Source organism: Papio anubis, chromosome 16, assembly GCF_008728515.1.
Source record: "Papio anubis isolate 15944 chromosome 16, Panubis1.0, whole genome shotgun sequence".
NCBI classification, from domain to species: domain Eukaryota; kingdom Metazoa; phylum Chordata; class Mammalia; order Primates; family Cercopithecidae; genus Papio; species Papio anubis.
The window spans coordinates 50,205,826-50,222,997 of NC_044991.1; the positions used below are offsets into that span (position 1 = coordinate 50,205,826).

General features: G+C 36.4%; 1 protein-coding gene across 3 annotated transcripts in view; it reads right to left on the minus strand.

Moving 5' to 3' along the window:
- PLCB1 (phospholipase C beta 1) overlaps positions 1 to 17,172 on the minus strand; it is a 738,719-nt gene that overhangs the window by 707,623 nt on the left and 13,924 nt on the right. For all 3 annotated transcript variants that reach the window (XM_031656114.1, XM_031656115.1, XM_031656116.1), the window contains exon 2: positions 12,739 to 12,816. In XM_031656114.1, the coding sequence (XP_031511974.1) occupies positions 12,739 to 12,816 (78 nt within the window). The remainder of the gene's footprint in view (positions 1 to 12,738; positions 12,817 to 17,172) is intronic.

The window sequence follows — 17,172 nt, forward strand, 5'->3', positions numbered from 1 at the left end:
TCCATTATGTATACCAGCACAGTCATTAGTTTCTTAGCATAGTAACTAGTTCTGTCCCATAAAACTTTTCACTGAAGCATTCATTTCACACAGGTGCATTGTTTGCCATGATGTAATATAATTTCCAGACCACAGTTCCTAAGTGGGGAGTTTTGCACAATGCCAGGGAGAAATCTCATGAAAAATCATTACCACGATCCCCATTCCCTATAGAAGCAGAATAAAAAACCAAACATTCTAACAGGAGAAATGTGAATTTTACTATTCTGAAATGTATCATGTAGAGGTGATGACAGGCAAACTTCCTGTCACACCTGAAATTATCTAGTTCTCTCTGGTTTGCCCAGTTGAGTATATGTCTCAGTTAAGGAAGCAGTCCTACAAATTGATAAGAAATGACATAATACTGCAATTTAATAAGATAATATCTGCCTTTGTATCCAGAAATGAAAAATTAGATATAAAATAAAATAGTTATATAAGGTCATTGTTAAAACCACATTCACTTATTCAAGGGTGCAGCTAATTTAATTAAGTATGGAATTTACATAGTACTGTGATCTAAACAAGGGTCTCAAAAAACACAAATATAAGGTTAACAAACAGGGCTTGAATTCTGAGGACATGTTTGGTAAGGATAAAAAGAAGCAGCTAATACCTGTAACATTCAGGGAATGGAAAGTTAAAAAAATTTTAATCGACAGAATATAAGAAAAAATCTATTTTGATTCAACCTTAGATATTGAGACTCATTCTAAAAACTGCTAGTAATTTATTGCCTCATTAAGCACGGTGTAAGGAATGTTATCCAATCATAGTCGAATAATTCAGAATTTGGTAGGGCCTGGAGTTGCTCACGTGGAGTATTACTTCTGAGTAGAAAGTAGGCCACGCCACAGGCAGGAAAGGCAAAGGGAGCACATCCTTTCAGGAAGTTTACTGAATTAATTTGTAAGGTCAGCTTGCTTTCTATCCGTGTTCACCTTGGCTGTACATTAGAATCAAATGAGGAGCTTTCAAAAAAAAAAAAAAAAGTCTAATGTTCTGACCACACCCCAGACCAATTAAGTCAGATTCTCTGGAGGCAGGAAGCCCAGGCAGTAGCATCCTTTGAGGCTCCCCCTGTCATTTCAATGTGCAGCCCAACTTGAGAATACCTTCTTCACACAGTTTGTCTTTTCCTGGCAAATGCACTAGGCCTACTGAGTTTTCTTTTTCAAACAGATCCAAGGAAAAGAATCCTGCAGGTAAACTTAACTTTACATATTAAACAGCTTCTTCAAACACCAAAAGGTTAAGAGCCAGAACATAGAGCCAGAACATAGAACCAGACTGCGCTGCCACTCTTCTTTCTATTCCTGACTCTGCCATTAACCAACTGTATGATCAGAGGTCATGACTTAACTTCTGTGCACACTTCAGTTTACCTACTTTTAAAGGTAGATAATAGTAGCACTGTCCTTTATAGGATTATGGAAATGATGAAATTGCATATGTCTGCCAACACACACCATATATATGTGTAAGTATATACACACTATGTATGTATATATGTAGCACAGCATATAGACACACTATGTATGTATATATGTAGCATATATGCACAATATACATACTATTATAGACTATAAGTATACATATGCTACATATACTATATAAATATATGTAAAAAATATGTATATGCTATAAATATACAAACTACATATTATTAGAATTGTGCCTGGCATGGATAAAACAGCATATATATGTTTGCTGTTGGTGGTGCTAAGGATAACAAGGATAATAATAACAATGATGAAAAGGTATGTGCAAAGCAAATTACTGAATATTACATGCTTCCCTAGATTTCAGAAACTTATTTATAATAGGTACCAACTTCCTAACAAGTCAGTTGTTCAAAGTTTGCATTTTTGCCTTTTAAATTACTTAAAGTAAATTTAAAATATTAAATATTTTAAAGTGGAAGTAATTATATTATTTGTTTTAATATTTTGTGTGTGTGATAAATGTTTAAATAATCCAACAATCAATGTAAATTTGTTTTACCAAAAGACAAAAAGAGACTTGTCTTGCTGATTAAATATAAGAAAGAGCTTGACAAGTGATAGGTCTGGCTGTGTCCTCACCCAAATCTCATCTTGAATTCCCCTGTGTTGTAGGAGGGACCTGATAGGAGGTAATGGAATCATAGGGGCAGGTCTTTCCTGTGCTATTCTCATGATAGTGAATAAGTCTCACGAGATCTAATGGTTTTAAAAACAGGAGTTTCCCTGTAGAAGCCCTTTTCTCTTGCCTGACATCATGTGAGACATGCCTCTCACCTTCCACCATGATTGTGAGGCCACCCCAGCCATGTGGAACTGTAATCCCATTAAACTTCTTTCTTTTATAAATTGTCCAGTCTTGAGTATGTCTTTATCAGTGGCATGAAAATGGACTAATACAGTACATTGGTACCAGTAGTGTGGTGTTGCTGAAAAGATACCCAAAATTGGGGAAGCGACTTTGCAACTGGGTAGCAAGCAGAGGTTGGAACAGTTTGGAGAGCTCAGAAGAAGACAGGAAAATGTGGAAAAGTTTGGAACTTCCTAAAGACTTGTTGAATGGCTTTGACAAAAATGCTGATAGTGATATGAACAACAAGGTCCAGGCTGAGGTGGTCTCAGATGGAGATGAGGAACTCATTGGGAACTGGAGTAAAGGTGACTCTTGTTATGTTTTAGCAAACAGACTGGCAGCATTTTGCCCCTGCCCTGGAGATTTAGGGAACTTTGACCTAGAGAGAGATGATTTAGGTATCTGGTGGAAGAAATTTCCTTTTTTTTTTTTTTTTTTTGAGATGGAGTTTTGCTCTTGTTGCCCAGGCTGGAGTACAATGGTGTAATCCTGGCTCACTGCAACCTCCAATTCCCAAGTTCAAGTGATTTGCCTCAGCCTTCCCGAGTAGCTGGGATTACAGGTATGTGTCACCATGCCTGGCTAATTTTGTGTTTTTAGTAGAGATGGGGTTTCTCCATGTTGGTCAGGCTGGCCCCAAACTCCTGATCTCAGGTGATCCGCCCACCTTGGCCTCCAAAGTGCTGGGATTACAGGCATGAACCACCACACCCAGCCTGGAGGAAGAAATTTCTAAGCAGCAAAGCGTTCAAGAGGTGACTTGGGTACTGTTAAACACATTCAGTTTTATATGGGAAACAGAGCATAAAAGTTCAGAAAATTTGCAGCCTGACAATGCAATAGAAAAGAAAATCCCATTTTCTGAGGAGAAATTCAAGCTGGCTGCAGAAACTTGTATAAGTAACAAGGAGCCAAATATTAATCCCCAAGACAATGGGGAAAATGGCTCCAGGGCATGTCAGATGTCTTCATGGCAGCCCCTCCCATCACAGGCCTGGAGGCCTGGAAGGAATAAATGGTTTTATGGAATTGGCCCAGGGTCCCTGTGCTGTGTGTAGCCTAGGGACTTGATGCCCTACATCCCAGCCACTCTGTGTCTGAAAGGGGCCAATGTAGAACATGGGCCATGGCTTCAGAAAGTGAAAGCACCAAGCCTTAGCAGCTTTCACATGGTGTTGAGCCTATGGGTGCACAGAAGTCAAGAATTGAGGTTTGGGAACCTCTGCCTAGATTTCAGAGGATGTATGGAAACACCTGGATATCCAGGCAGAAGCTTGCTGCTGAGGTGGAGCTCTCATGGAGAACCTCTGCTAGGGTGATGCAGAAGGGAAATGTGGGGTTGGAGTCCTCACACAGAGTCCCAACTGGGGCATTGCCTAGTGGATCTGTGAGAAGGCCACCATCCTCCAGAACCCGGAATGGTAGATTCACCGACAACTTGCACTGTGGCCCTGGAAAAGCCACAGACTTCAATACCAGCCCATGAAAGCAGCCAGGAGGTGGGCTGTACTCTGCAAAGCCACAGGAGCAGAGTAGCCCAAGGCCATAGGAGTCCATCTCTTGCATTACAGTGACCTACATGTGAGACATGGAGTCAAAGGAGATCATTCTGGAGCTTTAAGATTTGACTATCCCGCTGGATTCTGGACTTGCATGAGGCCTTGTAGCCCCTTTGTTTTGGCCAGTTTCTCCCATTTGGAATGGCTCTATTTACCCAATGCCTATACCTCCATTGTATCTAGAAAGTAACTAGCTTTTGATTTTACAGGCTTATAGGCAGAAGGGAATTGCTTTGTCACAGATTAGACTTTGGACTGTGGACCTCTGATTTATGCTGAAATGGGTTAAGATTTTGGGGGACTGTTGGAAAGACATGATTGGTTTTGAAATATTAGGACATGAGATTTGGGAGGGGCCACAGGCAGAATGATATGGTTTTGCTGTGTCCCTACCCAAATCTCATCTTGAATTCCCATGGGTTGTGGGTGAGACCTCTTTCTTTTGTAAACTGCCCAGTCTCAGGTATGTCTTATCAGCAGCATGAAAATGGACTAATACAACAATGTCTCCATCAGTACCATCAAACAATCTTGAATTGGCAAGAAAATGAATTGCAGAACAACCAAAAATGCCTACTCTACCTACAACACTTTTAATTCAAACAAAAGAGCATGGCATTATATCAATACCAAGTACCCAGGGATTCTATTTGTAACAAAGTCAAAGGAATTTTCTCCATAACAGGAAGTAAAATAATGAACAATGTGTAGAATGTATTTCCTTCACATATTCTGCCAATCCAATGTCTCAAACCATTTTTTGGCATCAAAAAGTACAAATATTCCATTATAATAGCTTACTAGCATGGAAAGTATCCAATTTAATTTCTCCTAAAATAGTAGGAAGAGCTAAATATATGCAACTTATAAAACCAAGGAATAATTTTGTAATTAAATTATATTAGGAGTAATGAATTTTTGTGATATTACATGTTTCTAAACTGTGGTTACAATATATTAAAACAAGCATTGCTGTTGTTATGTGCATAATGAAGTGTGGTGATGGTGACACAAAATCGTAGTAATGCATTTCTACCCTAAAAATGATTCCAAAGAAGCTGCAATGAAACCATCTCAAAATGACTAGCCTAATTTTAAAATATACTTTAAGAGGCTACACTTCAATTAGAAATTCTACCAAAAAATCATGAATCACATCCTCTAAGAAGAACTTGTAAATGATTCCATTCTAATAACATTGTGTCTACATAAGCTAAGGCATCACAGCATGTCTATTTGACACTAGCCAGAGTTTACTGGCACAAAATCTTTGGGGAGTCACAGAAGTGAAAAGAAGGTAATGTTAATAAAGTGGAAAAACTTAACCTGGAAGTTGATATGGTGAGGACAGATTTGTTCCTCAACAATCTGAACCTTGGCTTCGTGGCTAAACTATCCTCAAAAACACTAAGATCTTGGTGAGTAGGAAGGAAGAGAAGTGGCCTGATGCCCATGTAGTTGTCACAATCCTAAAGTGATTATCTTAGGAAAAAGGCACAGGCAACCATGATTGTGTCCAATTCTTCTTGTGAATAATACAATTTTCACCTATCAAAGTCCTCTAAATCATCTTAAAAGTTGTTCCATACGATGCTTCAAATTCCCAAGGGTCCAAGAAACTTTCACCTATGATAAAGTATTTATTAGCAAATTAGCCTCAGAGGGAAAGTCTTTTAAACAATAAATCCTTCTTTTGCCTTCCATGGCTCTGTTCCCAAAACATTATGAAATACATAAATAAACATCTTATTTGACCAAACAGACCTAAGCTTCAATGTTTCAGATGAAAAGACCACAGCAGAGTCTAAACAGAAAACAAGTCAGTGTTGCCTTGAAGAAGAAAAAAGGAATAAAAAGATATACATAAATAAATGCTCACTTGGTTTTCAAAACAGCACATTTTTGTGGTTCCTAATACTTATGGACAATTGTTTGGTTAGAGAATAATTGTTTATTATGCAGCAATAATAAAAGTCACCACAAAGGATGGAGGAGTTACAAAGTAGCAGGTGTTACCCTAAGTCATTCATTTTACACATTGAATGTTCACAACAACACTGAGAGAGTAATACCCATCTTATAGAGAATGATACCAAGGCTTTGATTTTTAAAGAGATTCACTGAGGGTGACTCATTAAATAAACAGCAGAGCCAGACTGTGACAATCCACATCTGTCACAGCTTCAAAACTGGTTTCCTCAACGAGCTTTGGGCTTCTCAAATTAGGACTGTTTTAGGAAAACCAGACTTGGCTTCAAACAAAAGTGTTCACCTAATATATTCCAATCTCTCTTAACCAAGGAATCCTTCTAAAACCCTTCATTTGGGGGCATCTATATTAAGTTGTTAAGCACTATGCATCTGCATTAAGCAATTCCTAGATAAGGATTCTAGTAAAAGTAGTTTATTTTAGAGGTGATTTTAAAACACAATCACGCCTATAATCCCAGCACTTTGGGAGGCCCAGGCGGGTGGATCACAAGGTCAGGAGATCGAGACCATGGTGAAACCCTGTCTCTACTAAAAATAGAAAAAATTAGCCGGGTGCGGTGGCGGGCACCTGTAGTCCCAGCTACTCGGGAGGCTGAGGCAGGAGAATGGCGTGAACCCGGGAGGCGGAGCTTGCAGTGAGCCGAGATTGCGCCACTACACTCCAGCCTGGGCGACAGACCGAGACTCCGTCTCAACAAAAAAAAAAAAAAAAAAAAAAAAAACACACACACACACACACACACAATCAGGAGTGGAGAAGTGAGACAGGAAGGAAAGGAAACCCATAAAGGGAACATTTTTAAGCCACTTACCACTGTAGGTAACTGGGCTTAATCCATTAGAGAATTCTAGGATATAATATAAAGCATGCACCTTTAAGTTATCCCACCCAAGAGGTGAGGGAGCTGTGGTATTTATCCACTGAATCTCATTGGTTAGGGTGAGCATGCATTGCCAGGAACTTCTGGGCAGCTGCATGGGTAGCAATGTGAGTTCTAGTAGCCAGACAATGAAAAAGAATGCAGGCACTGGCCAGCCACTGGAGCCCAGCTTGTATTCTCAGGAGTGGTGAGGAAGAGGGTGCAGATATGGCACTGTGTCTATCCTAGCTATTAATATCATCAATGCTGGTGAAGGAAATTCAAGGAAGGTGAAGGAAAAGACTTAGTGCCCAGATGCTGCTGCTGAGTCAACAATGACTGATACACTGCTCCAGGCCAAGGAACAATCCCAGCCCTCACAAAGCAATCCTCACGTGAATTCTGGTGTTTTCTTTGTTTTTTGGGTTTTTTTTTTTTTTCTAGATAATGTAAGTTATTGTTTCAACCTTTAGGGAAAGTTACCAAATAAAATGAATAGCATTTGTCTTCTAAATTTATAACTACATCATTGCATTTAATCACTCAGTGGACTCCTGTATGACCTATCCCTTATTATACACAAGAAGGGTCAAAGTTGATAATTTTGGGATACCCTAGAGAAGTATATCCCAAAGAGAAAGCCTCACTGCTAAAAATCATTAATGAAATGTGTGGTGCCCAGTAGTTCTTTATGGAAGTCAGACTATTTTTAATAGGAAATCACTAGATTTTCTTGTTGACATTTATGATGCATCATTCAAAATATTTTTGAACTCTGGACTCATGCTGAAAAATGTTACTATGACTTATGTAAATATTTAACTTTTAAACTTTGCTTTTGAACTCTGTAGAAATTTAAGGTTATCATAAGAGAAGACTATCTATGGTTGCCATTAATGGAAACTGAATCATCACTGTGTACAAACATCCAGAATGGTGTCTCATGCAAATTCACAGGCCAGAACAAGATGGCAGGTGGCATAGATTGTAGAACCAATCTTTCTTGTGCTAAGTCTCTAGAAATGATTAAATATGCAGGTATAAATTTAAATCTCTAATCTAGGATCACGGGTAAACAAAAAGAATTACACTCTTTGAGCCACAAAGTATGAAAGGCAGAAAATAAATGAGATAAAAATGAAGTAGGAAATCAGAACCCAGCAGTCCACAGGTATTAAAACATAACAGATCTTTGGGCTATCCAAACCAGGTGGTGAAATGTCAGCACTACGAGTGATATGAAGAAATTGAAGTTAGAGCTCCACCTCACACCAGTCCTCATAATACATTACGTATGGATTAAAAACCTAGATTCATAATGGTGATGAGAAGGAATCAGAAATATCTTAAAGGAAGCAAAAAGTGGGGAGGTAGTTGGAATGTAACTACATCAAAATTTAAAGCTTCAAGTCATCTTTTGTTACCCATAAATTAGATGTTAAGAAAGTCAAAGACAAACCACAGACAGGAAGAGTGTAATTGCAACATTTATAACAGCTAAAGGAGTACATCTAGAATACACAGAGAACTGTCAACACAAGGGCAAGAGATATAAATAGGCAATCCATGTAAGGAAAAACTGAAATGGCCAATGAACATATGATAATATACACAGTTTACTAGCAAATCAGGCAATGGCAGATTAAAACAAGGTGATATAGCAGTTGCATCAGTTGGGCAAAAATTAAAATATTCCTGTTACTGTTGGTTGGGCTTAAGAAAACAGTTCCATTCATATAAGACGGGTCGGGTTATAAAATGGTACAGCCATTAACTATAATTTAGAATAGGTGTAACCTTGAATCAGCAATCGCATTTCTGAGCATTTACCTTAGGGAATCCCTGACCCATATTCCCAGAGAGGGCTACACACAGCTGACTATTACTCCATATTATAGGATTCTTTGTAATCTCAAATTAGAAACAAACACCAGGAATCCATCAATGAGAACTTTTGTATTCTTAAATAAAATTTGCTAATCAATTATTTAACATATGATAGAGCAATACGAAAGAATGTGATAGATACACATGTACTAACCCGAAAAACTCCCTAAGATAGACCAATTTAACAGAATGATATAGACACACGTGTACTAACTTGAAAAATTCTCTAAGACACACTGTATGGTAAAAAGGAAATTGTGGAATAGTTAAAGTAATATGATGTGACTTAGTATAAAAATAGACATAAGCAAAACAAAATGAAGTATTTCCATAGTTACGCATGCACAAATTTATTTAAAAGAGACCTACAAAGAAACCATGAAGCTATTAGTTGACTCTGGATAGACAACTAGGGTTAGAATCAATAGGAAAGTGCAGTTTAAAGGTAGTTACATTGCTTTACTCTTTTACAGATAAAAAGATACTTGTATATGATCCACAACATTAAAAATAAATAAGATTTGTAACAAAAAAAGAAAGTAATAGGAGTTCTTCATGTAAAACATGTGTTTTTCCTCCCATTCCTTTTTAAATTTAATGATGTGTTCCTTTTCCCTTCCCCCAAGCTCCAGTTGTATGAAGACAAGGAAGAGTTTACTGAACTATATTGAACTTCTTGGATCTGAACTAGTGGTGACTAGTTTTATTTTTACACCAACCTTGGCACAGAAGCACGGCATCAAGTTGCAAGGCAAAGGTCTAATTTTTTTTCATATTCTAGCAGGATAGGTTTTGGTTAACTCTTTAACATTGACACCATTTTTCCTCTTTAGCCTTTCTTTCAAAACCGGTGGAGCAGATTCTTACAGTTCACATGGTTTTCACAGCTAATACTTCCTGTGTCGGTTTTTTAGTGCTCACATGGCACGGATCCAGAGAAAAGTTATAGCCTAATGCATGCCACCTCTCAAGGACTCAGGCTGTGCAGGACTCCCTTCTCACCTGTGACTTACAAATAAATTCATCCTCTTCACATCACCGACACTTACACAAGAAAAACCACTCTCCTTAAAATAGTCATATTCAGAAACTCATTTTTGCTCATTTTATTCAATAAGATTTACAGAGCCAACAATACAGTGAAAAGAATTATTAAAATAAGTCCAGAGCTGGCACAAAGCATAAACATTTATCCCTAAAAATGATATTCATATTTATCTGCTTCCACCAACTCCAAACATTCTGTCAGTGTTTCACTAAAACACATTTCTGCTACCTAAAAATGACTCGCTAGCTTTAATTTTTGATTCCTAAATTCATCATCCGTGCTGTCTTCTTTGTCACCTATCATTTCTATGGTGACAAATCAGAGAAGGGGTTTTGGAAGGCAACATGTCATTGTCTACAGAGGGGAAAGCCAGTGGCTTGAAATAAGTGGCTCTGATACAAGATCTGATGTAGCCATGACAAGAGGACATGCACAGAACACCATACAATGTGACCATTTACCTCCAATGCTATAAAAAAGAAAAACAAAAAACTCTTGTAAAATCCTCCCTACTAGGGATTTCTGCTCACCTCTGAGCGGACTAGACCTCAGATGATTGCTAATCCAAGTACTTTGGTATAAGCTTCATGAACCAAAGAGGGAATATATTAGAAGAAGCCCAAAGGGAGAAGAGAGGCATATTACAATAAACACCAGTGCAAGCTTCCCTACCAATGGAAAACACAGTGCATAAAATCAAGGGATAAACTTAAAGGTATCACATTTTCTTGTTCTCTGAGAGATTATCTCTATGATACACGTGGCAGATTCCTAAAACTAATTGCCAGATAAAAATATTTTTTAAAAAGTGGCCCTCTAAGTAGCATCATGATTGTACCATTCATCCATGTACCTTCAAATGATCTTATGCAAAAACACCCACTAAAAGCTTGGCGTGCCATCTTTTATTTGCATGCACCATTTCTTCTAGCACACATTTACTCTAATTCATCACTTAGAGTCGTCCATCTCCTAAAAGTGGATGAATCACTCTTGCTGGTTCCAGGACTGGGCTTAAAGCCAGAAAGAAAATGACAAACTTGAAAGCATGGTAAGTCTAATTTTTTTTTTCTTAAATCCTCTCATCTTTTGGATTCTAAGATATATGATCACTAAGAAATAAGCCTCCAAATTCTGATAAATGACTGAGAGATGACTTCGGTATTTAGAAAGTGAAAAATCAAATTTACTATTTCTATCTGTTAGCTAGAACTGTAAGAGTAATATCCATGAAAAGAAAAGTAATAACATGATAAAAGGAATTGCTACCACATTATCTGTTTCAGTGGGTCATAAACAGCATTACAACCAAGATTAAAAAGTTTGTGAAAAATTAAAACAAATTTTCCTGCATTTGAAAATAAACATGGGTCGAAATACTAGGTTCACAATAGAGATGCAACAAAGAGGCTTTGGTCCTAAACCCTTTTTCTTTATTAAGCAAATAAATATTGATGATTGGTCTAGAGGGGAGTTTAACTGAGTTGCCATGAATTATTTAAAAATCCCAGAATATCTTCTGTTGCTTTTATAGAAGCTTGATCTACAAGTTGAAAAATCAAACTGACAGTTTGGTCTCTTGTACAAATACCCAAACTCTAGAAATGTTCTAGGCATTATAAGTACATCTTTCATGAATATAGTTTCAACAGTTCTAAAAATATCCTTTAGGAGAAGAAAAAAACACCCAAAAACAAAACTTCTTGCAAGCCATTGTTTTACACATAACAGCAGGAAACCAAACAGAATGTCTAAGCCAAAGCGATTAACACACCCAATAATAAATGTGAGTGTTAAGTAGGAAATCCTACTCAAATACAATTTTTGACATTAGCATAGGGTCTGTGGTTTACCTCCACTTCTATAGCCACACATGGTTCCACAGCACACTGATTTCGAATCTAACTCCAGGACAACAACTGAAATTTGCCTTTTGAATGATGTGTAAACAGGCTCATTCAGGAGTGGCCCTGGGACCAGACACTGGTATAATTGAGCTTGCCTCAGAGACAGAAGGCAAAGCTGACAGGCAACTAACTCCAGGAACTTTGGACATAAGAAACTAATTTAGAGTTTTGACAGAGCTAACAATTTGTTCCTCCTTCATCAGTAACTGTGGAGGTTGCAGCTGTTTTAATGGTATACTATTATTATTCTACTGTTTTCAACATGTATTTAGCATTCTCAATAAACCCTATCTCATTTCTCCATATATCAAAACTTAGAGAACAAAAACATTCTATATTCTGTGGCCTCTGAGGTTCAAGTGTAGGACTGTGGCAATGATGCTTGAAATAATAACCACTTTCCACGAGTGTTCTCGTCTAACTGCCCATTAAACTCCAAATAAATCTTATGATCAGCAGATATTCTACTTTTTAATAATTCAGTACAGAATCATCAATTGGTTTCATAATAAATGAGATAATAAATTCATGCTATTGTGGGCAGAAAGCTAATTTAGTAAGAAATTCCTGACAACTGAAGGAATAGGCTAAAGGAATTTTATTCTTGATTTTCTGACATAAACAAATTATCAAGGCCAAATTCCTGCTGATTCTGAGAGAGTCCTTAATGAACAGCACAGGGGAAAAGAGAGAGAAAGAAAAGCCAACGGGCATGGCCACTGGGTCAAAAGTTATTTTCTCATCATTTTTCTTCATCCTTTATGGGTGGGGACTTAAATCAGGAAAGCTGGCTAATTATGTTCTACACCAAGTGTAATTCAAATTCCCCTGTTCTTATCCTAACACATAATATAAGCAGTACCAAAAATACCGGTTGCTCCAGAATTTAGCAAATCTACTATTTCAAACTAGTGACTTTGAAAAGTCCTAAATTCTAAGAATACCTTAGATATTCTTTAAAAGTGGAACATTTAAATAAACTGCAAAAGATCTGTAGAATGGATGCTCTTCTATAGACAAGATACGTAAATACTTTTCAAAGTAGTAAACGATGGAAAAATGTAAGACAGACATATCTCATTTCTTACCTTGTTTTGATCTGTCCAGTAAAAGAAAAATCCCTGAGGGTCAGTCCTCAAAATAATTGGAGTAACAATAGTTGAGTCCTAGAAATGTAAGAAGAAACATGAATATCAACATATATAATTGTAGAAAAATCTATCCAGGAGTTATTTAAGAAGTAATAATTGTAAGGAGATTCTCCAAAGTAGTCAATTATTAAGAAAAATTTCAAAAGAAATTAGACATGGCATTTTTAACTTCATGGAATTATCCATTATGTAACTGAAGTACTTTCCTAGTAATCAGAATACTTATACATAACTTGTAACGGAAAAAGCCATTATGCATTTATTGATTAAGGTATGTTTTCTATTAAAAATCTATATTTAGTTTTTCAAATAATTTTAGGACTAAACATCATTACATATTTTTATGATCAATATTAACTAAAATCCATGCTTAAGAATAGTATTTTAAATTACATTTGCTCCATAAAATGATTTTTAATTGTAATAGAGTAAAACATAGCATTTGAGCATCCCTGTTTCCAAGGTAACTGTAAATAAGGCCATCTTCTACATATTCAGAAAGATATATACAAACTTGCTGCAAATTTCAATTTTACATGCTAAAATAAAACATCATAGGTAAATAGTCTTCAAAGTTGAAGGCATGCATAGTACAAAGCAAAACTTGCCCACATTGTAATTACAATATTAAACATTTCTAAAACACGTGTTCTTTTCTCTTAGCAATTTTCAGAAAGACATACTATCTGCACAAGAAAATACATATCACTGGATATGGATTTTTATCCTGAAACACTCAGGCCTTTGCAGGAATTGCATTTTTTAGAGAGACATAAATTGCCAGTTTTTTCAACTGTTTCATACGCACAACCATAGTGTGTTATATCATCTAGCTTATTAAAAGAATTTGTAATGAAAATTAGAACTTGAGAGATAATTTTGGCATAGGGACTTTTTTCTTCCTAATGGGCAGAGTAGTATGAACGATTTTTATCTATATATCGTTTTATTGTAAGAGCTCGGTTCTGGAAGATGTTCTTCTCTTGGGTTCAAATTCCTGCCTGTCCTGTCTCAGTGCATAGCTTTACACAACTGAAAAAAGAAGGGGATAATCATAATACGTAACTCAGAAGGTTGTCGTGAGAATTAGCTAGGATAATTTGGGGTAAAGCATCTGGGCACGTATGCCACATAAAAATGTTCATTATTATTATAGTGGATTATATTTAAAAACAGATGTATCAAAATACTAAATGTAAGTTTATCAGAATATTCTGTGTTACTGTAGTAAAATACACAGAACATAACATTTACTCTTTTCTAATATACTTTTCAGTGGTATTACATGCATTCACCTTGCTGTGCTGCCATCAGTACCATCCATCTTCAGTACTTTTCATCTTCCCAAATTGAAACGCCACATGCATTAAACACTAATTCCTCATTCCCTCCTCCCCCCATAACCTGGCAACCACCATTCTTACTTTCTGTATCTATGAATTTGACTACTCCAGGTAATTAAATAATTTGACTATTTTAAGTAGTTATATAAGTAAAATTGTATAATATTTGTCCTTTTGTGTTTGCCTCATTTTATTTAGCATGAAGTCCTAAAACTTCATTCATAGAGCATGTGTCATATCTCCTTCCTGTTTAAAGCTGAATAATATTCCATTTATGTGTATGCCATGTTTTGTTTATCCATTCATCCACTGATGAATATCTAGGTTGTTTCCGCCTTTTGGCTATTGTGAATAATGCTCTTATGAACATAGATGCACAAACATCTATCTGAGTCCTTGGTTTCAGTATATATCCAGAAGTGGAAATACTGTATCACATGATAGTACTATGTTTTTTTTTTTGAGGAACTGCCATTCTGTTTTATGCTAATATTCCATATATACATCCTTAACATGCAGTTGGAAAAAACATATTTTACAAGGACTGTGCTGTTGCAAGGAACTTCAGCTAGAATTTTAAAATTTCCTAATTACTTCTAAATGTCAAAAAAAGACATTTGAAAATAAACTTGATATTATAATGAAAGAATAATTTTTAATATATTTTAGGCTTCTTTCATGAGATTGCATGCATAACAGCTCACAGCAATATTTCCAATAAATCATAGCAATATTTTCAGTCCTGTTTTCTTCTAGAAGTGGGCAAAATAAAAGTTTTGACAGGCTGCACACAACACACATTCCCACTTCTAGAGGAATTTAGAATAAACTGTAGGTGTGTCTTATCTTTTTCAAGTCAGTTCCTTTTCTTATCAGAGCATCTGACAAAATTCTAATCAAAATCTTGGTGGCAATTCCCTGCAAGGATCCCAGACAATCAAACATTTAAGTGAGCAGAATAAAACTTTTCAAAATTTATATTTAGGAACACTATTCTATGCTGCCTAGTTTGTTTCAGATATTTCCATTTCTAGCTTATTCCTTCCCCTCCTTCAAAATTAAACCTTCTTTGTTCAATGTTTTCTTGACCCCACTCTTCCGGCCACAGTTCCTCTGTTAAGTGATCATTTATCTCGGCTCCCTGCCTGCTTCCTTCATAATCACCTCTAACATTCCAAGATCCCCTGGAACTTGGCATTCTTGCCATGCAAAGTAGGATTTGACCCAGAAATATATGAATGTCTATTTTCATTTCCACCTGCTTGTTTTCCCACCTCCCACATAGCTGCTAGTGTCTATATTCTCCCCATACCAAAGTAGCCACTCAACCCAGATCCCAAATATTCTTAATTGTCAGAACATATGCCCAGGTTTGAAACTTGAAATATATGATCATCCTTCATTGACAAAGGAGTTGCAGATAGGTTGCAACTCTTGGGGCCTTTGTAGAATGATGAAGACAGCTCTCAGATGGTCTATATTTTAATCCTTTACCTCTCCATCAACATCTATAACATGTGTATTTCATAAGATTGTTGTTTTGAAACTTTCATATGCATCAAATTCACTGAGGGATGTTGTAAAAACACAGATTGCTGGGCTCTTTCTCCAGAGTCCCTCATTTAGTAGCTCTGGGACAGAGTCTGAAAATCTGCACTTCTAAGAAGCTCATGGTGATGCTGATGCTGTTGGTCCAGGGACCACACTTAAAAAACCACAGATGTAGGCGTATAATGGGTGAGGCTTTAGGTCAGGAATACGATGATGTTTACCTCCAAGAACACCTGTGACCTTAGAATGCAGGCAAACCATATCTTGTAAGTATATTGCTTCTAAGAATTCAACTGTAATTTACTTAAAGTTATAAGATATTTTTTCTAATAAGTATTTGTCTATAAAAAAGAAAACAGTAATAAACACACTTGTCTTAAGTTAGTAATAGCAGATAATGTTCAGTAAATTTCTACTTGCTGCTCTTTATTTCATAGAATACGTTTTACTGTCATATCATCAATAGTGAAGACTAATATAGTAATTAAGAAGATGTTATTTAGTAAATTACATGAATCTCTGAAGAGTCTTTAAGCCAAATCAAAAATGATCAAGGGGCAAAGCAAAAGACCTTAACAAAACCTCGAAATCCTGAAGAATAAGAAACAATTCAGCAAGAAAAAAAAAGAGTCAGTGGAATCAACATTAACATTACAATGATTTGCTCATCAATGCACTGATATAAGTCAATAATAAATACTAAAGAAACTGACATGAAATGACAAAGGCATTACTAATCCAAACTCACTTCTAATACCAGTATACCTTTTTATAAAAATCCCTGACTGAATAGTAACTGATGCATCCTCAACATTTGCTCTGAGCCAATCACTGTGGCAAACTTCACAGCTTTTCTCCTTTAATACTTATAATAAAGCTTTTCTCCTTTAATACTTATAATACTTATAATAACTTATAATAACTTAAGACACTATTATTATTCCCATTTTACAGATACCTAGACCAAGGCTTGGGCTAAATAACTTGCTCAAGGAAAGCCAGTTAAGCTGGTACGGGAAGCACTGGAAATTAAACCTTCCAGTACGCACTCTATAACAGTGCTTCTCAACTTTTTCCATTATTGCCCTGCAAAGGAGCCTTTTTAGGTCTTTATTTTTCTAATAATCCCCCACGACATTTCAATATTACAGATAGGCTGAATATCTGTATATATGCTGTATGTATAACTGTGCTTTATACCAAAAAAAAAAAAAAAAAAGAGAGAGAGTAAGAAGATTTTTTGCTGTTGTTGTTCTCCAAAACCACTTTTCATTTCCTTGGAAGAAACATGGCCCCTGTTGAGAATGGATGCCCTATACTGGTGCTGTCCAATACGGGAGCTGCTGTGGCTCCCTGTGACGACTGAGCACTTGAAATGCGACTGCTGAGACTAAGATGTGCTGCAAGATTTCAAAGACTAAGAATGGAAACAAGAATAGAAAATAGCTCACTAATGATTTCTGACATTGATTACAAG